Here is a 22,397-nt window from a genome sequence, read left to right on the forward strand (position 1 = left end):
ATTTTCAATAATTTAATTTGATTAATGATCATTAATTAAAATAACTAAATAATAATATCTCGATCCAGTTTTTTGGCTCTGGTGCATAGGCGGCGTCCAGAGTGGCCTCGAACTCAGGACTAAGGCCTTGTTGTTTGTCCTCCTGGTACCATCTGAGTTAGGAGGGCAGACAACAAGACCTTAGTCCTGAGTTCAGAATGCCACGGGCGCCGCGCAGAGCCAAAACCTCGGGCGCCGCATTGGCACGGCCTAAGCACCAGATACAAATGTACAACAGGGAGGATGGGGCGTTGCGCTCGCCCTCGGGGCGCGTGATAGAAGGAAACAGACATGCATTCCTAGGCGAACTGCCGCAGCCTTTTATTAGATTTCGGCGCGTTCAGTAGGCTGCAGGAAAGACAGGATGGCATTTCGTAAATAAAATCGGAAATGAGCCCCATTCCATAAAATAGTTAAATACATAAATTTTTGCAAAAATAAATAAAAATATCATCGTGGCTCCTGTATTTTCCACAGTTGTGGTGGGCGAGCTGACGCCTACCAGCCACCAGGGCCTCTGACCAACTCACCACCCCTAAAAAAGAATAAATAAAAATAAAAATAAAATCGCATTTAAATTAAATTATTAAAAAATTCAAAAACCAAATCCAGAAAGTTTCAGTAAACTCTCGTATAAATATCTTACTCCCTCCCTGACAAGACTTTTTCACCGTTATTGCTATCACATTGTGAGCACAGTGATTCAATTATTTTCTCTATTCTTTTATGTTTGTTTTTTTGGATTGCGAAGATATTTTCCAATTTTCAGGCAAGTTTTCATCTCTCCTTCACATATTTTTCTATCTGTGGTTTTGGGTTTTTGTTGGTTTTTTTTCATTTTTTTGTTCTTCAATGATTTAAAGGTTTGGTGCTTCATGTAATGGTAATTTGCTTCGGTTTGGGTTCAGCTTGGACCGAGACTAGTGGGTGCGGTTGCATTTCTTTGATTTTTGTTTGTAGCTTCTTTTTTATCTTTGGGGTTTTTGGGATTTTGAAGTAATGGTTAGAGTTTGTCTTTTTTTTTTTTTTTTTTTTTTTTTTGTGATGATGTAATGTGTGTTCTGGTCTCTGTTGGGCAGTGAATCCAGTTGCATATGTGTGGATTGGAATTTTGTAGGTTGGGATTTTTTTTTCCCACTGAGATTTTCTAATTGATAATGCGAATTGTGCTTCTCTGCCTTTTTCTCTATGATTTTGTGTGAGAAAAGTGTTCTTAAATGTGAGATTTCTAATTGATCATTTGATCTTGATTCTGCTTTTTGAGATTCACAGTTGGGATTTTTAATTTATTGATTATCAATTCATTTCTGTGTACCCGTGGCTTTTGATCCTTACACCCATTCCCTTTGTGTGATTCTCCTCATTATTAGTGATTTTTTTTTTCTTGCAATCTTTTATTTGGGTTGGTTATTTGTGGAGTATATATCTAATGAATTTATGTGTGGATGAGGAATTTATGAAACTGGGGTTTGGGTTGAGATTCAAAATTGGTTTTTGAAGTTATCTAGTGAGATTCCTTGGTTTTGGTCTCTCATATTCACCTCACTGTATAGATCATTTTCGGTAATTCTTGTAATTTTTTTGTTTGGGTTGTGTATTTGCAGATTGCATGATGTATTATGATTGAATGAGGCCTGTTCTTTTGGTATGGAACAAGCTAGGGAGGAAATGGATGCAAATAGTGTAGCAAGGGCTGCAGAACTGAAGAGAAAAGGTCTTGATGCTCCATTGATGAAATCAGAGGGTCACTATATGTTAGGATCACCAATGAAGTACGTATCTAGTGGTGGTGATTGGCCCAAAACCTTACCCCATGTCTACACCAATATGTTAGGGGGTAGTGGTTTAAATAGAAGTATAACATCCTTTGATGGATCTGAACCGGTGTGTACTAGTCCTTCCTCTATGAAGGATCCTGGACTTACAGTCGAAGAACTTACTGTGAGAAACTATAAGACCACAAATTTGTCTTCAGTTAGTAGTTCAAATAGTAGAGAGGGAATGCGTCCTAGGCAGAGTCAGTGGCATCATCTATACCAGCTCGCAAGTGGGTCAAGAAATAAGATGACACCAAATGTCAGGGAGGATTTGACTGGAATGACTTCTGAAATTTGGGATTTAAAACCTTTGTTGAGTAAGCAAACCAAAGAAATTTCTGCTCAGTTTACTGGTAGTGACAACAAGATCATGTCAAGCAATAAACTGCCTTTTGGGCATGCACAATCAAAGATATTATCTGCATCTAGCTCTCATGAGGCTTTTGTGAAAAAAACCTTAAATAGCAAAGGGATTGTTTGTAAAGGTGCAGAAGCTCATACCGGATTTGACATTTCATTCATGGGCCAGAATACTGAAAAACAGGCTCCTGTTGCATTGTTGAACTCAAGTGCTAGCATGGGGGTTGTTTGTAGAAATATGGAAGCTTGCAGTGAATCTGGTGTTTCAGCCATGAACCAGAATAATGAAAAACCAGCTTGTGTTGCATTGTTGAATTCAAATACAAACCATGACCAGCATTCTTCGCATAGTGCTGATAAGGCCAATCATGAATCTTTTGATGAAGGAATCAGCTTGAGAGATAGGCTGAAACCAGGAGGTAGTACATTAAATAAAGTTGAGAGCATGCATTTGTTTAAGCAGATTGTGGAGTTAGTGGATTTTGCCCATTCTCGTGGAGTTGCTTTACGTGATTTACACCCAGCCTGTTTCACTTTGTTGCCATCAAATAGGATTAAATACACTGGATCATCAGCTCAGAGAGAATTAGACACTGTTGTATGTCAGAATATGAATAAGAAGAGGTCATTACAACAGGATATGGTACCTTCCAGTAGTTTGGGTGCAAAGCAGCCAAAGCTGAGGGACGATGTGAACTCATTAAAAAACCAATCTCAGTTAACCCTTAATCATGGTTTGAGAAGTGGAAGTGTGAGTCATACTGATATTCATATTACTGGTCAAGATTCTGATTGTGCTGAACACATGGTTGGAAATGTTTCCGGCTACCAAAGTACTTCTATTGCAACACAGCAGCGGTTAATTTCTTTAAATGTCCATTTGCAAGACAAGTGGTATGCTAGCCCAGAGGAGCTCATTGATGGGATTTGCACATGTTCCTCAAATATCTACAGTCTTGGGGTTCTTTTATTTGAGGTGAGATGACTATCCTTCCAACTATTTGTTCTGTTAACTATTTTTGCAAAATGAAATTTCTTTGTGATCTTATTTCTTGCAATTTATTGTCATCGATTTTGAAATTAAGTCATGTAACTCAAAATTTAACTATGAGATTTCAGAGAGTACATTATTGATTCTTATATGAATGGATGCTCTAACTTGAGAAATTGAGATATATTTGTGTAGATATACCTTGGTTTAGCATTATATTACATGCCCTTGGATTAGTATTAGTTAAGGAACACATTGTGCTGCTCATATTACTACATCCTTTTCATTGTTATTGGAGCCTCGTAAAAACTACTTAGGTTAAAAACATGAATTGTTTTCCGCAATCAAACATATCTACATTCCTTAGCCATGTCATGTTGTATGTTAAATTGCAAGTGAAGTATTTCAGAATAGAGTTGATTGGTCGGGTGCTTTGTAAGGGGCGGGAGTTGTTTTTGTTTCTCCCATCTTGATCTTTGCCTTTTGGGTTGCCCTTTATCTATGCCTTGTGTACTTTGGCGCGCCCTTTTGCTTGGCATTTTTAATATTATTTTTTGCTTGCCTATTAAAAAAAAGGGTATTTCAAAATAGAGAATGGGGATTGATTAGTAGAAGTATATGGAGCTTATTGTATGCAAAAGCTGAGAGGATGTGAGTCTGTCTATCTATGTATGGATTATAAAGCATCCCATTTTAGGAGCTGGGTAAGTAGGTGCCATCCTCTTCCTACTAAACCCTAGAATCAATATTTTGTTTTAACAAAACCTTTAGCTTTAGAAAGTGGTTTAAAAATGCTAGTTCTTTGAGTTTTCAACCTACTATTAATTGGTAGAAAAAGTTGATTTTAATGTGGTGTTGTTTTTTCTGTTGATGAATTGCCTGAGCTCATTAAACAAGAATAATGGTATACGAATCATGATTTCTTATATATTGCAATTGAGAGAAGACATTTCTTCCAGCTTCCATCTATCCTTATGTCCCAACTTGACTTTGTCTTCAATGTATAGCAATCCAACATGTATCTGAAGAGATTTGCAACCATAACTGAAAAACCTCAATTATAAGTTCGCTTAGTTGCTTCTCAGCCTCGTTGATTAGTTTCTATTCATTGCAAGTAGTTTTTGCTTCTTTTTTCCTCATTTCACTTTCTAGATAGATCGTCATACTAGGAATTAAGTGGAAAATCTGTACTTCTGTGCTGATATGGCTGTTTTTTATCAGCTGCTATGCTCTTTTGAATCATCAGAGATGCTCTTCGCAGCAATGATGGAATTGCGCCAACGTATCCTTCCTCCAAATTTTCTTTCAGAAAATCCAAAGGAAGCTGGCTTTTGTCTTTGGTTACTTCACCCTGAGCCTTCATCGCGTCCAACCACAAGGTACTGCTTATGCAGCATTTTCGCTTATCTACCACCTTCTACAAAAGTATTGAATTTATAAAATTGTATGAATCTCAGAACTAGCAACTTTAAAAGCATGAACTGCTGAGGCATCATTATTGCATATTACATTGGTAGTATGCTCTTAAGAAATGAGGTGTAAGGAAGTGAGAATGTGGATGCCAATCTTCCTTTCTGTATTTCTTCGATATATTGGAAAATCCAACCATAACCCTGTTCAAAAAGGCATCTACTATCACCCCCCAACACCCGCTCTAAGGGTGTGACAGTCATTTCACACCTCAAGCTTAAAGACTCAAAGTGAAAACAATACAAACATTCATCTTGTAACTAGATGGTTTCCAATTACCAAATTTTTGTTTAGAGTAATAAAATAAATAAATTCTATAATCATCAATTCTCAACTTTAAAACTAACACATCAACCAAAGTATTATTGTCCAAATAACTCCAAACTCAAATATTTGAAACGGGAATTGAATTTTAATATCTAAGCAATGTCCAAAATAAAGTTTGAACCAAAATCCTAATAAAGAAAATTCCCCAACCTGGCCATTACTCCTCACCCGAATTGAGAGTACTTGAAAATTTGTCAACGAAGGAGAATGAGCTCAAAGCCCAATAAGGAAAATATTAATACAATTTCATGGATCAAACATTTTCAATTATAATTGCAAATAAGAGATACAATGTATAATTTTTTTCATAAAAACTTTTGAGTTCAAACATGCTAATACATTCAAAACTTTTCAACTAAACATTCTCATATCCATTTCAAAATAATTTCATATTAAATTCAAATCAAATAAATTCAAAATATTTTTACTTTAATTATCGAATAACAAATGATGCCTAGTTACATGGGACTTTACAAATGAGTGACTGACCTCAAATTTGGTGGATGAAACCAAAGGTCAACAATTATAACCCGTTGACTAGGGTCATGAAGTCAACTATTATAACCCATTGACTAGGGTCAAACAAACTAGAGTCAAACATTTTGTTTTATTTATTCAAACTTACAAAAACATATATCTCCACATTTTTCTATTATAAAGAAAAGAAAAGTTCGAACATATTTTTCATACAAAATATATTTGATTCATGCATAGAAACAAAAATAACATTTTGCACATTTCAGAATAATATATAAAAAGAAAACTATTTTCTTTTACAAAATCTACATTAATTTCCCTTACCTCAAATAAACATTAAAAAACCTTGGAGAAAAATAATCTTGAAAAATCTACTCTTCACCTAACATAACATAAGAAAAATAACTATTATTATTGCTTATTTATCTAAAATTATAGGTTTGACAATCCTAAAAAAAAATTCCCTATGTTGATATTTTTAGCACCTATATTATTTTTAACTTCCTAATCAATAACAATTTAATGAGCGAGTTTCCAAATTTTCAAAAAAGTTGTTACTTTTCCAAAAAGTTGTGACTATTTATTTAAAATAATAAATTATATTATTTTTAACTAAATCTCTCAAAAATATGTTCTTTTTATTTATTGCATTAAACTATTATTACTATTATCTTATTTATTAACTTAAAATTAAATATTATTATTTTTATTAATTTTCAAGTCCAATACTCAACGAACCCATTACCCTTTTATCTTCAGCACACACAAAACCCAAAGAAATAAAAAAAAAGTAAAAAAAAAATAAAGTTTCTTCCCACTACCATTATTGTTATTATAATAATAATATATATATCTTTTTTTGGTTTCCCAACACCTAACTTTCTTCGTAGTGCACACGCATCCCTTTCTCTTTTTCTTTCTTTTTTCTTAACCCTACACTACACCGCCACTCCACACCCCTCATGTTATTTATTTATTTATTATTATTTTTTTCTTAACCCCACAACCTATTATACACGCATTCACACTTATTTTTTTCTTCACACTTCCAACAATCACGCAACTTTTATTTTATTTTTATTTTTATTTTATGTTTTCTTTTTATTCATTTGAATATTAAAAATTCCTCTATTTTCATCAATAAGATAACCTATATTCATAAATTTTCAATATTGTGATCTAAAAATTAAATAAACTAACCCTAACCTAGATTGAAATCTTCCAAAGAATTTTTAAACAGTTCAAAACTAATTAACGAATCTAAAATAATAATCTAAGAGTTAAAATTTTACTTGGAAAACTGATATTCAAAACCTCGAATTCTTCAGCCCTAAGTTGCCCTACATTCTCTAATCTCTCTAATCTCTGTATAAAGGGTTTTTTCAATAAAGAAGACGACAAAAATCTAATTTATACATAGGGCTTTTAAAAGTAAAAAGACCTTTATACCCTTATTAAATTTATTTAACTTATTTATTTTTAAATTATGGTTTTACCCCTAAATTGGGTTTGGGGCATCACATCTACTACTTGTTCATGTGTAACTTAACCACCCACATGCTGTAAATGGTACCAATTAAAGACAACAAAAAAAAAATTCCAACACTCAAGTCCTTAGCCTTCCAATTAGATTATAGATTAAATACCATTCATCTATTACCATTTTTGGTCCATGCATAGTTATATCCATCCTACCAACATCGATGGGCATTTGATATGGTACAATTCAAACAAACAATTTGAATTTGTGAACCCCATTGCTTGTTCTCTCACCTTGAAACTGATATTGCTTCTTTCTACCTTTGCTCACAAGTATGATATGTATCTGTAATGTTCCCATGTTTCATAAACATATAGAACCTATACTTCAATTTCAGAAGTTTATTGGATACCTTATGTTACATATAAAACCTATACTTCAATTTGAAGTTCATTGGATACCACAGAGAACAAATGAATTCATCTAGATCGGCACTAAGTTCCACCTGGAAAACCTTGGAGGTGAGGATTATCTGAATAGCATGAATGCAAATGATTTAATCATCCCATTCTTCAAGACTCTGAAACAGGGAAATGTTCCAGGAGGGAAATAAAAACTTAGTGCAAATTGTTGCTATTATAGCCATATGAATTGCTTAACTTTGGCATAAAATATTTTCCAGGTGGAAAATCACTTCACTTGTTATTCTGACTTTTATCCGCAGGCCAGCACTCCCATCCACCACTTTGAATTTGCATGTTCTCTGCCTTTCTTTGTTTGTTCTAATTTTGATTAGATATGTTATTTTTTTAACCTGGTTATGTCTAAATAGATGACTATTATGAGCTCAAAATACATATAATTACTCGATACTATGGCATATCATGACTTGTAGGCAGGTCCTGTAGCCTTTGTCCTTGAAATATAGGCAATTATGTTTTTATTTGATACATTCAGAAGCCCTTTTTGTGTGCTACAGGGAAATCCTGCATTCTGACTTAATTTGTGGAGGATCTCAAGAATTGTATTCAAGAGATGAGTTTCCATTATCTGCTGATGATGATGATACTGAGTCGGAGTTATTACTTTACTTTCTTACTTCATTGAAAGAACAAAAGGAGAAGCATGCCTCCAAGTTGGTGCAAGATATAGCATGCCTAGAAGCAGATCTTAAGGAGGTTGAGACAAGGAATTTATTCAGGACGTCCTCCACTGTTTCTTGTACACATACTGACTTTCCCCATGGAAGAGGAAAACAGGGCCTTTGTCCTGAAGATCCTCTGAATTCCAGTGTTCATTATAAATCCATCCCAGGCTCAAATGTAAATGAGGCAATATTGATGAAAAATATCAGGCAGCTTGAGAGTGCATATTTCTCACTGAGATCCAAAATTGGGCTTTCGGAAACTAATGTGGCAGAACGCCCAGATAAGGATTTGCTGAAGAACCGTGATAAGTTGACTCAAGTGCAAAATGAGAATGAGGAGTTGAGCATGAATCAGAAGCCTAAGGATCGGATTGGAGCTTTTTTTGAAGGTTTATGTAAGTTTGCTCGCTATGGTAAGTTTGAAGTGCGTGGGACATTGAGAAATGGAGATCTCCTCAACTCCGCAAATGTAACTTGTTCTTTGAGTTTTGACCGTGACCAGGACTACATTGCAGCAGCTGGTGTGTCAAAGAAAATCAAGATTTTTGAGTTTGATGCACTATTGAATGACTCTGTTGATATTCATTATCCTGTGGTTGAGATGTCAAACAAATCTAAGCTTAGCTGTGTTTGCTGGAACAACTACATCAAGAACTATTTGGCTTCAACTGATTATGATGGCGTGGTTCAGGTGTGTATTCTTTACAAATATCAAGAGGTTTTAGAACTATAATTGATCAGGTCATCAGGTCAGTCTTGTCCTGGCTGCCTTTATCTCATGTTATTCTTGGTAGATGCTTAGCTGCTGCCACCACCACTAAGCCATTTCTGCCTAATTCCTCCACCTTGCCATACTAACTACGGCAAAGCACCACCTCCTGCAGGGTCCCTAGTTAAATGGCAAGTTGGAGTTTGGATATTGCATCAAATTTATTCATATTTATTCTCAGAGAAAGTGCTGCTAAGTTGATTAGTTCTCTGGTTGGGGTTCTATATTAGTAACACAGATCCATAAGCATGTTAGCCTTCTGCTTTCTTTTGGTATATATTTTTTAAGATATAGAAGTTTCTGTCTTTGTTATCAAGGCCATCAAGGGTTTTTTGTTTATCAATTATCAATATCATTGACCCTAAATTGTTTGCCATTTCAAACTATTAATTTAGTTGTTGTCGTTTTTCTTGTTGTTCTAATTGTTCTTGCTTCTTTTTTCTTATATGGTTTGCATGAATGAAATGCAGATGTGGGATGCAAGCACTGGTGAAGGATTTTCCCAGTACACAGAACACCAAAAAAGGGCTTGGTCTGTAGACTTTTCTCCAGTTGACCCAACAAAGTTTGCCAGTGGAAGTGATGATTGTTCTGTGAAACTTTGGCATATTAATGAGGCATGTTCCCTCTTGTATAATTTAAAAAACAGCTTTGATATGCATTTGATACGTCCACTATTATGAGTTAGAATGAGGGTAGTTTCATATTCCCCTTCTCTTTGTCAGGGTTTTATATTAGGAAACCTTAAAAAAAAAAAACCGGATTCTATAGAAATGATAGATAATATATTTATTCGTTAATACTGTTTCTATTTTACACATAGAGATGCTCATCTGCTTTGTTTTTCCATTAAAATTTTTAATCACACAAAGTTTAAAATATAAATTTTGAATTTGACTGTTTTTACAGAGAAATTCTACCAGCACTATCTGGAACCCTGCTAATGTGTGCTGTGTTCAGTTCTCTGCTTACTCTACTCATCTGCTGGTTTTTGGATCTGCCGATTACAAGATCTATGGCTATGATCTTCGGCACACTAGAATCCCTTGGTGCGTTTTAGCTGGCCACCAGAAAGCTGTCAGCTATGTGAAATTTTTAGATTCAGAAACTCTTGTTTCTGCATCCACGGACAACACTCTAAAGCTTTGGGATCTCAACAAAACCAACTTAGATGGGTTATCCTCCAATGCTTGCACCTTAACCTTTACTGGTCATACTAATGAGAAGGTTGGTTCCTGTATTCTAAATAAGCTTTTTGAGCATTCGGTAAATACAATTTCTAAGCTTTCTCTTTTGCTTGATCAGAATTTTGTGGGTTTATCTGTTTTGGACGGATACATAGCATGCGGTTCAGAAACTAATGAGGTATATTAGTTTTAATCCTGACATAAGTTCGAATTTTTGTGATTAATCATGATCCTTTTGTTCTTTGGTTCGAGTCTTGGAATTTAGTTGTTCATAAATAAGTCTGTTGTGCATGTACTTTACATGGGAAGATGTCAAGCATACTGTTTACACCCTGTAGTCTTTCACGGAAAGTGACTGAATGCAAAACTCCAAATACAGATAAAATAGCATGCAGATCACAATCAAATGCCTACGTCCCCTTGCCCTCGTGACTTTAGAATTATTACCATGTATTCAATTTCTCATTAATTGAGCTGTTGTATTTCTTCTCAGGTCTATACTTATCATAGATCTCTACCAATGCCTGTCACTTCTCACAAATTTGGATCCATTGATCCTATTACTGAGCATGAGATTGTTGATGATAACGGACAGTTTGTTTCAAGTGTCTGTTGGAGACAGAATTCGAACATGGTCGTTGCTGCAAACTCAAGTGGAAGGATAAAATTATTGCAGCTGGTGTGAAATAAAGCTCAATCTGTCTTTATTCATCCTGAACCAGATTTTATTCCTTGCAAGTTTCTTCACCAATTGGCTGTCACAAAGATTTACCTTTATGTCTTCTTAGGGCGGACAATGACTGACTACAGGAATTTGACAGATTGAAGACAAAGAAGGGGAACTGAGTTCACATGGAGCCCTCAGTTGCATATTGTGTCAGTTTGTGTGGGGTTTATGGCTTTCAAAAAGCTAATAAAATCAATTGAATTTTCTGACTCAAGCAGTTGCACCCTGTGAATCTCTGGGCTGATGCTAATCCTGCAAAAATGGATTGATTCATTTCAGTTCCCCATGTTACATTTGTTCAACTGAGAAAAATCGGAACTGGCAAGAATTTGGCTACATGTGTGCATGACTGAGAATAACCAAGGCAGCATGGTTGCCAAAATCATGTTTGTCACTGAGGCATGGTCACAGCCCTTCTCGACAAGTTCACCACCAAACCAGGCTGATACTAGATGTAAGATGGATGAGCTGGTAGTAATGATAGCTTCTTAAGGAGTGCCTATCCTCTACAAATTACATCAATAAATTGATAAAAGAAGAACTATCACAGTACTTTGCAATCCATTTTAAGGAGTGCAGCTACTTCTGTGAGTGCTCCTCAGAACTGGACATCAGTGGGTCCAAGGTATGCATACTTCACAGCTTCTGGAGTATTTCTTCTTTGTGCTACAGATAAAATTTGTTAAATCTTCAATCAGTTCAATTAAGCTCGTCATTGAGTTGTATGTATACAATTATTCTTGAATAATTACACAAATGTACATCAGGTGTAACTTTACTGACTTTTGGCAGGACATGAATGAAATGCTTGTTGTTTCTTAAAAAAAAAAAAGTAATTAGTATATAATATTTGTCATCTTGTCTTCTCGTATTGGATCCTTTGGTTCTGATTCATGCCCGCCATTGTATGTATTCACTGTTCTCCCATATGGGATCTCCTTTGCCTCTTGCTGAAATGAACTAAGCTCCCCATTCCTCACCTTTTTGTTGGAGGGAATGATCATGATTTTATGCCTGAGTTTGTTCTGGAATTTTTTGTAAGATTAGGTGTTCAATTAACCAATACCAAAATGTGAGTCAGGCCTAATAGGTTTAATTTTTGATGCATAAGGATGTATTAACTTAAAGACATGCTAGAACCCAAAATAATCCAAAGCAAATCCCGGCTAAAGGAAATTGAATTTTTTCATAGATTAAGAACTGTGGTTGTTCAGATCAGATAACTCTTCTCCAGAATCACAGATTTTGGGATATAGTCTATGCTGACTAAACTGTTCCTACCCTAAATCACATACTAGATACATAGATTGTGGGAACAAAACTGTAAGACAAAGGGAAGGAAAGGAATGTTTCTGGTCTGGCAACCACAGATTGTCTGGGAAGTTGGACTGATGATTTCCTGCTGGCATAATGATTTTGTACATCGAGGCCTAGGAGAGCTCAGAATCTGAGGCATGCCCACGTGTTCTTCGTGGTTTTGGGATCATTGCCACTAGATGCCCCTCGGAGCTCAGTCTGATAGTACGCCCACATGGGCTCATCAGTGGAGGTCTGAGCAATTGTCCTTTAGGTGTTCCTGTAAAACAAAAGCCATCAAGATGATGTTAGTCTAATGTATGAAGAGAGCACTGCTCCTAGCTTCTTGCAAAATCCTTCATAGTTCCTGCTGTTTCTGTCATTAACCCTTGACAAAAATTAACAGCCAACTCTAGTTGTTTTCCAGGAAAATGATGGTGCATGACTAGAGAAAGGAAAATTAGAGATAAGATATAACCTGTTTGCTTAATGACTTTCACACTGGAAGATTTCTTCAAGACTGAAATTTTTTTGCTCGTAGTTTCAGAAGAAACTGAAGGCTTCTTTTCAGTCATGGGTGGGGGTGGATCATCAATTATGGTCAGAGGCTCATCTCCACAGGTTGAATATCCATCACTTCCTGATTCTGAACTCTTTTGTTTAGGAATTGCATGTAATTTCTCCTTCTCCACAGCTCTATAGACAAAAATCTGAAATGGGATGTCTGATATTGGCAGTGGATCAGAACTTCTCCATGAGGGTATCGTCTTCAGAAGCCCTGCCTCAATGTCACAGAAATCAACAAGTGGCACTGGGGCATCTGGCTGGCTGTGATCAGGGTTCATAGCTAGGAACCATTTCGTATACCTAAGAATCCTACAGATGGATGAGAAGCTTGGCCGCTGATTCGGGTCAGTATGCCAACATTTCTTTGTCAAGTTTGTTATGTATTTTGGTGAATTGGATGGGAAAAGGGGCCTCTCCCCTGCCCTAATATTTCGACTCATCTTATCTCCTTGAAGATGGCTATCCTCAAAAGGGACTTTCCCAGTCAAGAGTTCAAAACAAACCATTCCAAAACTGTACACATCTGCCTTCTCTGTGTACTTGAAATTCCCAGTTTTACCCAGCTGTTCTTGATCTGCTAGAACTTCTGGAGCATGCCATATAAACGGGAGATTCACAGCTTGATTTGGAGAAGTTTTCTGGTTTAAGTTTTTAGTGGAAGATAAACCGAACCCTGAAACTTTGGCATGCAAATACCCTTCTGTGGAGATGCTCCTTGCTTTAACAAGAATGTTAGAAGGATTTAGATCCCCATGGTAGATTTTCTTTGAGTGGAGATACTCCATTCCTCTTGCAACTTGAAGCATAAGATCAACTGCAACAGGAAGAGAAAATGGAAGTCTCCTCCTTGGTCCACATATCTCCTTGAGATGGCTGCAGAGATCTTTATACATTAGTTCCATAACCAAAAAACACTCTCTCTTTTCCTCATCAATGAACCCACAAAGTAAGCGCATTATATTCGGGTGGGAGAGGGACAAGAGTTGGGATATTTCAGGGACAAGAGGCTCAATCTCCCCGTAGAAGTGTCTTAAAGCAAAGCTTTCACCCAACCACATGATCTCCTTGTACTGGCTCCCGCTCCCTAGCCGCCGCCTCACCTGGTAGTCCTTAGAGCCCAGTAGGATTGAACTCGGTAGGAGCTTCCCATTCAAAGGCTGTGACACATCCAAGTTCTTGAAAAGGAGATCCCTGAGTCGTTGTTCATACTTTGTTAAGCTCACTGAACCTGAAGGTCTCTTCCCTTGGATTTTGTTGAGGAGAATCCACCTATCTTCTCTCCAAACTTCATCTACCCGGCTGCAGAAGTCCTTAGAGATCAAATACTGCTTCCCGAATCTCCATTGAAAGAGTTTCGGGTCTTGCCATTCTTTCTGATACTTCGTGGAGAACAATACCCTCTTCTTCTGTATCTCATCCTGGTCCCAACCCGAGTTTTCTCCTGCAATTTCAATGGCTTCAATGACCACTGGAAAGCAGCAGAGCAAGTTATGGATGTGAAACTCAACGCTGTCCGTGTTCTGATAGAATATAATGGCTTTAGCCCACCATTCTTTCGTGTCCAAACACTGTCTTACGTAGTGTTCTCCTTCTTTGAATACCCCGTGCAACTCCCTCAGGGGCTGTTCAAGAATTTTCCATTTTGTATGCTTCTCGTCTAATCGAAGATTCTGCTTCATCTCTTCTGCTACTGTGTGATAAGCCAAGTCGAGAACATCCAGCAACAAACAGCATTGCCTCTGGTTGATCTGAATATCTTCCCGGAACACCATAAATGCCTTCAAACTCCCCAAAACCTCTCCCATTTGCCTGAATTGCTCCATCGCTGAACCTGAAAATTTACCTCCAAATGTCATGAAAGATTAGCAGACATTAGAAACAAACATAGATGCGGGGATGAAGATGAAGATGAAAAAGTTACCAACCGAGGAATGGTGGGAAAAATGGTAACCGGCGAAAAAAGGAGGCCTGAGAAACTGAGCTTTAATGAGAGTTTGGATTATAAAAAATCAGCAAGTGGGTGCCCGAGAAAATGTGAATTCCTATCAAATTCTCACGAACCCAGCAGGAATTCAGCAGAATCGAAGCTACCCGCCTCTATTTCCTCAGCCAAATTCCCGAACAAACAGAAAGAGACCGGAGTTTGATAACCAGGAATCACTCAAAAAGGTTGATTGCCAACAAAAGTTTGGAAACAACTGCAAGCAAATCACAAGAAACTGATTCCTGGGAAATTCTAGCATCACCGGGAGACCGATGGAAGCTAGAGTTTTCCCAGGAAATTTTTCATAGACTGTTTGGGAATTGTTGAGAAGTTTTTGAAAAAGGAAATGCAAACCAAACATTTGTTATCTTTGTTCGTATTGGTGGCTATGGCCGTTGATAATCCGCTTTCTTTGCAGTTTCAATGTATAAGATTTCCCGCGAGTTTAGATGTTGTTGTTCTGAGATTGGTGATTCATAGTCAGACATGCATGTTAACCGTTTTAACTGACTTCGGTTATTATTCCCGCCTTCCTTCTTTATTATAACTACATAATTGTTTTAATAAAAAAGTACCCTGGATTTTTTATTTTTTTTTTCAAATTAGTTTGGAATCATAGTGGGGTTTTAGGCGATAAAAGATTGATTTGGACACAAATATGTTATTTTTATAAATAAATATTTAATTCTATTTATAAAATTTTTATCAATATTTAAATATGTTTCTTGGATTTAATTTATAAAATTTTATTTCATAAATAATCGTTTGGTATTTATAAAACTCCCTTTTATGATTGTTTGACAATTTTTTTTTTTATGGTTTTCTATAATTTTTTATACCCACCACAGGCTAGTTAAATGCTAAAAAAAGAAAAAATTCTTAGAAAGTGTTTGGTAAAACTTAATATTCGTTACTTAATAACTAAGTTAGATTTTAAATTAAATTATATTTAAATTATGAATTTAAAATTTATTATTTAATTTTTATTTTAAGTATTAAGATTATCTAATAAAATTAATTTTAAATTTATTCTCACATATTATAATTATGATAAAGTAGGTTAAGTAATAATGAAAGTATCGTGAAATAAAAAAAAAATCATAAAGGTAATTGGGACAAATATGAGTAAAAAAGTAAAATAAAAAATATCAATTTAAAAATAAATTAATTATTTTTACTTATTACTTAAAAAAAAAATTTATTTTTAGTCATATCATTAAATTATTTATTAAATATACTTAATGTCTTAAATTAAGTTATTAAATCATTTTAAGTTATTAAGTTGATTTATCAAACACCTACTTAATTTAGGTAGATTTTTTTAATTTTTATTTTTAGACATAAAAAAAAATAGTAACTTGTACATAAAATGTGATAACTCTTATATTAAAAAAGAATATGGATTTATATTATCTCCTTGATAATTATTTTAAAGTTTTAAGAAAGTAAAAATTTCTTAATAGCTAAAATTTCTCTTAGTGGTTTTTAAAAGTTATTATCTTTTTAAATTTTAACAATTTTTTGTATTTTATATAGGAATTATTATTATTTTTTATTTAAAAAGAAAAAAGAAAACAAGACGCTTGCAAAAATTTAAATGTGTTTATTTTCTCAATTTTTGTTGTAATTTAAAAATAAAAAATAAAAAGTGAGTTAACAAATATAGTTTTTAAATTCTTCATATAAGAAAATTGCAACCAAAAATACAATATAAATTAAAAAGAAAAAAATAAAAATAATAATTGACTTTATTAAATTTATAATTGAGATCGATTTTGAAAAAATATCCTCAATTTCAAATAGAGGAAGGGTTCTCAAAAGTTTAAATAAACTTTAAAAAAAAAATCTTAAAAAATAAATTTTTAATTAGTTGGATTTATATTATTGATTTTCAAACTTAAAACGAATCTAATATGAACATTAGAAATTTTTGTTTTTCATAAATCATATTTTGAGTTATATAATTTAATGTAATATTTAATAAAAATTATATGATATTTAATTTGTACTTTCAACTCCAATTTTAATCAAAACCGAAAAATAATCACAAAAATTTAATTGTATTAGCAAAAATTATACGAAAAATAAGGATATATTTAGCAATTGTTTTTTAATAATAATTTTCTATTCTTTATAATAAATTAATGGAAAAACACATTTTAAAAAACTATTTTTTGTTTACTGTTATTAAAAATAGAGAATACGGTAGCAAATAATATTTTTTAATTGTATTTATTTATTTTAAAAACTAATTATATAAATATATCAAATGATTAAAAAAAAATACTAAATTTAAAAAAGATTTTTAAAACATATTTAAAATTATTAAAAACAAATCAGGTTCCACGTGAAATTTTATTTTTATAAAATATCAAAAATGGGTTTTCAAATTTTTTTTTTTCCTTTTTTTTAATTGAAAAGTGGAATCAGGATATTTTAAATTTGGATAAAACTTATAATTAAATATTTTAGGAAAAAAAAATTATCACACAAGAGAGCCTCAGTGCTTTACAGCATCGAAAACGACGCCGTTTTGGCTTTAGTCCTCTCTTGTAATTAACAGCTAGCCACATGGAGAAGGAGACTTCAGATTCACACTTTGCTGGAACTGTGGGTGGAGATGCAGTGGTACTTCGTAGCTTCGCTTCTCACCATTCTCACCAGTTCTCAGGTAACCCTAAGGAAACCCTAAGACTTGTTCTCGTTTTCCCTATTTACGCCTTGCTCCACCGAATCATTGCCCTCACGAACCCTAATTTCAATTCTGTTTAACTGGGTTCGTTTTTGTATGACATGAAGATGTGTAATTTTGACTCAATGCTCGAGGAGAAATCGTTTGGATTAAGTGGGTTTCTCGTTTTATGTTGACCCAAATTCGTCTGATTTGGTTGTTTTGTTTGAAAATTATGGGTTGGTATAACCAAATTTGTGCAGTGTGAATATTAGTGTGTGATTTAGGTGGAAATATTGGCTGCTGATATGGTATAAAATACCCACAGAAAAGTCAAGAAGGAAGGGTTATCAATGTGGGGTTTTGGGATTTTGAATGGATTATGAATGCGAATTGTGGGTGTGTGTAGAGTGGAATAGGGTTATTTTTTGATAGGCAAAGAACAAATATGGTATAGAAAGTTTGGTAGGGCATTTTTTGAGAAGTTTCACTACAATATTTTCTTGGAATATCGAAGTTGTTGGTCGGTCGTTTTAAAGATGGTAGGTGTTTTAACAGCTGAAGATGGAAGACAATGGGTTTTCAAACATGTCTGTTGTTTAATGAAATGGGAAAGGGTTTCTGAAAAAACTATTTGCATTTTGCTGTCTATGGATCATTTGGGTCTCTGTTGCTGGCATTGGGCATGGGAAATTCCATTAAAAATCATTATGGAAATGAGTATTGATTTAGATTGCATTCATCATTTTGATAATGAACAGTTTGTGATTTTCATTTTAGTCTTCTGAGTTCAAGGGGGTGTTTGAAAAAAGGAAAAAGGAAAGACAGAATAGATGTAACATTTTATTATTCTGCTATTTTTGTAGACTTTAGATTCATAGTCTTGTTGTATGTCAGGGGATTTTGACCACACTCTCACAGAGTAATGGAGGTTATAAGTATGACTATGCCACTGTTCCTTTCCTTGCCGAAGTGTTTAAGGTACTTCTGATTCCATTAGATCCAACCTCTGCTCTCATTCAGAAAACATGTTTGTCCCTAAATTCGATTCTCATTACAATAAATTCTGAGTTGTCCATTTTTTAATTATTGATAATCCTTCATTACCTTGCTGACAAAATATTTTAATTGCAGCTTCTGGTATCTAGTGTTCTTCTTTGGAGAGAATGCAAGAGATCACCTCCTCCCAGAATGACTACAGAATGGAAGAGTATTCGTTTATTTCCCATTCCTTCAATCATATACCTTATTCATAATAATGTTCAATTTGCCACCTTGACCTATGTGGATACATCCACATATCAGATAATGGGAAATCTGAAGATTGTTACGACCGGAATATTATTCAGGTGCTTCTCATATATACATTGTTTTAATATAAATTAATGCTCATAAAGGAAGGTCTGCTTCTGTTGTTGTTGTGATGTTTATAATTAGCAATTATTTCTACTTTATGTTTCAGGCTGTTCTTGAGGAGGAAGCTCTCTAATCTACAATGGATGGCAATTGTTCTATTGGCTATTGGAACAACAACAAGCCAGGTTTATTCCTTTCTTTGTTATTTAGTTTATACAGTAATGTCATGTAAAAAGAATTGGCATTTAGATGGCTTTAAGCTACTAGGCTAAAATTTAGATGCTTGAGTGGTCCACAACTGAAGTATTTTTAATAGGAGTTACATCATACATAATAATATGAGAGAAACATAGCTCAGAAAAACCTGAGGACTTGCCACCATATTAACATCTACCGTGGAGATGGGAAGATTTCTGAGTCGATTTCATCTAACAAAAAGAAGTTGCTAAAATAATCATGGACTTTGCAAAGGAAACATGATATTGCAATGATTGAAGCCTTATGATTTGATTGGTTTTGCTGTCCTATTTGCTTAGGTGCCATTAATACATATCCGTTATTTGCCCATCAAAAAAATGATTTCCACTATTCAATTTAAGTGAAAGAAACAGCATGTGGTAGTAACTAGAGGATGATCCAAATGCTAAAAGGGCAAATGACAACTTGGCTAATTGAGTCCATATATTCATTACTATGATGTGATTCATGATCATTAAGATGCCAATGCAACTGAACATGGTTCAAGCATGACAACAAAGAGACATGAAGAAATCTTCAGCTAAGAATAAGTTGTTTCCGTAGCTACACTTTAGTCCTAAATTGTAGGGGAAATGGTAGCTTGCTCATAAAAAAGAGAAGGTAACCCCATCCCACCTCACAATAAAGGAAAAAAAGAAAAATGCTGAACTTTCGCTCATTTTGTTAGAGTGTGTCCAAGTGAAGGCATTGCCCCTATACGAATAGGGTAAATGATAGGTTCAGTTATCATGCAATATTTCCAATTTGCCAAACCCTACTGCGCAAACAAGTTGCTATCAGAGGCTTGTGCGTGATTGCTTTTAGCTAATAAATAAAAGTTTACCATAGCTTAACCAAGATTTCAAGGTTCTTGCTAAATGTGTAATTATGAAACTTATAAAAAAAAAAACTAAATGTGTAATTATGAAATCCAGTGAGAAGGAGGCATTTTTTATAAGATAAATAAAATAAAACCTTTGAAAGTTTTTGTATATTTTCTCTGTCAAACTAGAGCCTTTCCAACTCCCTACCCAGATATTACAATTTCATATGCAAAAATCTATAGCAAAGCCATATTTCTTGAACATATGTCACTTGACTGATTGTTTTCATGGGTAATTGAGGCAAAATATTCCCTAGACACCTGTGTTGTCATCATAATTGGAATGCCTTGATATAGGTTAGAGGCTGTGGAGAGGCTTCATGTGACTCCCTTTTCTCAGCACCTATTCAAGGATACATGTTGGGAATTCTGTCTGCTTGTCTTTCAGCACTAGCTGGTGTTTACACGGAGTTCTTGATGAAGAAGAACGATGACAGCTTATACTGGCAGAATGTACAGTTATACACGTAAGTTGACCTTTTTGTGCACAAATCATGTAACCATGTAAGCATATAGAAATGCCAGTCTATTCCTCTTCACAGGTGTAGTAGGTATGAGCATTGAGGTTTTTTCAATTAAGATAATTTTTTGTTTCAAGTTTTAGAGTCTCTTAGAGAAAGTGATTAAAGTGATTAAGATGACTAAAATTCATCCTCCAAAATCTGTAATTTAGAAAAGGTCGTTTGCAGGTTTGGTGCAATTTTCAACATGGCACGACTTATCTTGGATGATTACAGAAGCGGATTTGAGAAAGGGCCATGGTGGCATCGCCTTTTTAATGGATACAGTGTCACAACATGGATGGTGGTTTTGAATCTAGGGTCTACTGGTCTTCTGGTTTCATGGTTAATGAAATATGCTGACAATATTGTAAAGGTATCTATCTCCTTTATCTATATCTTACCAGAGAGTGGGTACAGATCATGACAGTCTGATATCATATATTTGCCTATTTTTCTCACAGATCTCTTAACTGCAATTTTTTTATTTTTTATTTATTTTAAGGTGTATTCTACATCAATGGCTATGCTGCTGACAATGGTTTTATCTGTGTTCCTCTTCAATTTCAAGCCAACTTTGCAGGTAGGCTTCCAGGCCTATGAAGTTTGATTGTTCTGCCATCTTTTGCATCTCCTTTATTTCATTGTGATTTAGCTACCACTTGAGTAATTTATTCCTCAGGACTGCATGGAGATGAAATCATTCTATTTAGCTTTATGGAAATGTTAAATAGGGTATATTTTGTTGCATGTGTAGGATCATTTTTTGAGATTTGTGAAAGAACTTCATCTCATTCATCTACTAGTACTCAGAAAAGCAAAACATGATTTATTATAGTTTTTTTTGTGGTGGCTTGATACTGTTGCTGCATTCTTCACTGTGAATTTGGGCCCTTAAGTAGCATTGGAGATGAAACAATATCCTTCTCAAGTGGGTACCCAAATGTCCGCTAATTGGGTGAAAACATTTCAGTTGATGTCCTCGATGAATCTATGTTAATAGCAAGAACTTCACAAACTTTGTCTTGTCTGATGCTTATTAGAGCTGTGTTTTCTCGCCTTTTGTTTAGTGATTTCTAATCATTGATCTTCTATCTCTCCCTTTATTTGTGTGATACAGCTTTTCTTGGGTATTGTCATCTGCATGATGTCTCTACACATGTATTTTGCCCCTCCAACCATGCTTGTAGATTTGCCTCTGACTGTAAAATCAGCTCCAGAGAGTCATATTGATCGAAGAACAAATTCTTGATGTATCTATCATCTTTATTGAATCAAGTAATTCTTTGGTAAGCTTCCAATTCAAAAGAAAAAATTAACTTAATGAAAAGTTGTTTATTACTTTGTATAGATGAAATTTGTTTAGATTCAATACGACCAAGATATGTAGCATAGAATATCACAAAGAGGATGAGGATTCGTGACTTGGATGAGCATAGAAAACACTGTTTTAACAGCTCAAAACTCATTTGCCTTCTATATGAGGATTTTGATTTAATCTTGCTTTTGAGAAATTCATAGTGATTTGTGATGAACAGATACATTTTTATCTCTTAGAGGGTTTTTTACTGCTTGTAGTGACTAGTGTTTAGGGTTTTGAACACAAAATTAGAATGCAGGGGCTTCGTGAAAATACATCAAACTAGATTCCCAAAAACAAATAAACAAACAACACGACAGAGTAGTTGGCCAGGTTCTGGTGGGTCTCCGGCATATCCAATGCTGGTGGTGGCGCCACCTCACCCACCGACAAATCTGATAGGAGGAGTGAATGAAGACATCTTCACCATATGTGGCTCTCATTTGTTCTTTTGCATTCTCCTTACTCATCATCACAAGATTTCTTAGGGGGAAGCTATGTTCAATAATGGAATTGAGTATGGTACCGCCCCCGATATTGAATGCTCCCTCCCCAACATTTGCTTTTCCTTCAAGTGACTGTGTGGATGAGAGCCATTTGAAGAAAATCTACTTATGAGTCCATTGATTAGAGAATAGAGAGTACGAAATGGCCTTGTGGCTCCAATTTTATTGCCATTAAAACCTTGAAAACTTGGGTTCATTCTCGAGGGAAGGTTAGCAATCCTTATCACTCACCAACTCTTATTATGG

At 34.8% G+C, this 22,397-nt stretch overlaps 3 protein-coding genes across 7 annotated transcripts; 2 read left to right on the top strand and 1 right to left on the bottom strand.

The window, feature by feature from the left end:
* Nucleotides 1-601: 601 nt before the first annotated feature.
* Nucleotides 602-15,148, top strand: LOC100256812 (protein SUPPRESSOR OF PHYA-105 1). 5 transcript variants are annotated; one of them, XR_009467780.1, is made up of 10 exons: nt 604-808; nt 1,644-3,192; nt 4,429-4,586; nt 7,941-8,799; nt 9,348-9,494; nt 9,787-10,104; nt 10,183-10,242; nt 10,558-11,416; nt 12,629-12,708; nt 12,825-15,148. XR_009467780.1 is itself a non-coding variant. In XM_002276649.5 (8 exons), the coding sequence occupies exons 2-8, from the start codon at nt 1,687-1,689 to the stop codon at nt 10,747-10,749; spliced, it is 3,240 nt and encodes a 1,079-aa protein (XP_002276685.3). In that variant the 5' UTR covers nt 602-808; nt 1,644-1,686; the 3' UTR covers nt 10,750-11,633. The 5 variants fall into 5 exon arrangements, 3 of the variants coding, with proteins under 3 accessions (XP_002276685.3, XP_010661884.1, XP_010661885.1); XR_009467781.1 differs by having other exon boundaries at nt 12,635-12,708; XM_002276649.5 differs by lacking the exons at nt 12,629-12,708; nt 12,825-15,148 and having other exon boundaries at nt 602-808; nt 10,558-11,633.
* LOC100267034 (uncharacterized) lies at nt 11,959-14,510 on the bottom strand. The gene is made up of 2 exons (XM_019225699.2): nt 12,566-14,510; nt 11,959-12,367 (listed from the first exon to the last, which is right to left on the bottom strand). Exons 1-2 carry the CDS (start codon nt 14,508-14,510, stop codon nt 12,222-12,224), a joined length of 2,091 nt encoding a protein of 696 aa, XP_019081244.1. The 3' UTR covers nt 11,959-12,221.
* A 2,032-nt stretch (nt 15,149-17,180) lies between the features above and the next one.
* Nucleotides 17,181-21,799, top strand: LOC100244718 (CMP-sialic acid transporter 1). The gene is made up of 8 exons (XM_002280512.3): nt 17,181-17,309; nt 18,207-18,290; nt 18,444-18,658; nt 18,772-18,850; nt 20,083-20,252; nt 20,475-20,661; nt 20,791-20,868; nt 21,406-21,799. The coding sequence occupies exons 1-8, from the start codon at nt 17,259-17,261 to the stop codon at nt 21,535-21,537; spliced, it is 996 nt and encodes a 331-aa protein (XP_002280548.1). The 5' UTR covers nt 17,181-17,258; the 3' UTR covers nt 21,538-21,799.
* Nucleotides 21,800-22,397: the final 598 nt, after the last annotated feature.

The sequence above is a fragment of the Vitis vinifera genome, chromosome 15, assembly GCF_030704535.1.
Source record: "Vitis vinifera cultivar Pinot Noir 40024 chromosome 15, ASM3070453v1".
NCBI classification, from domain to species: Eukaryota; Viridiplantae; Streptophyta; class Magnoliopsida; order Vitales; family Vitaceae; genus Vitis; species Vitis vinifera.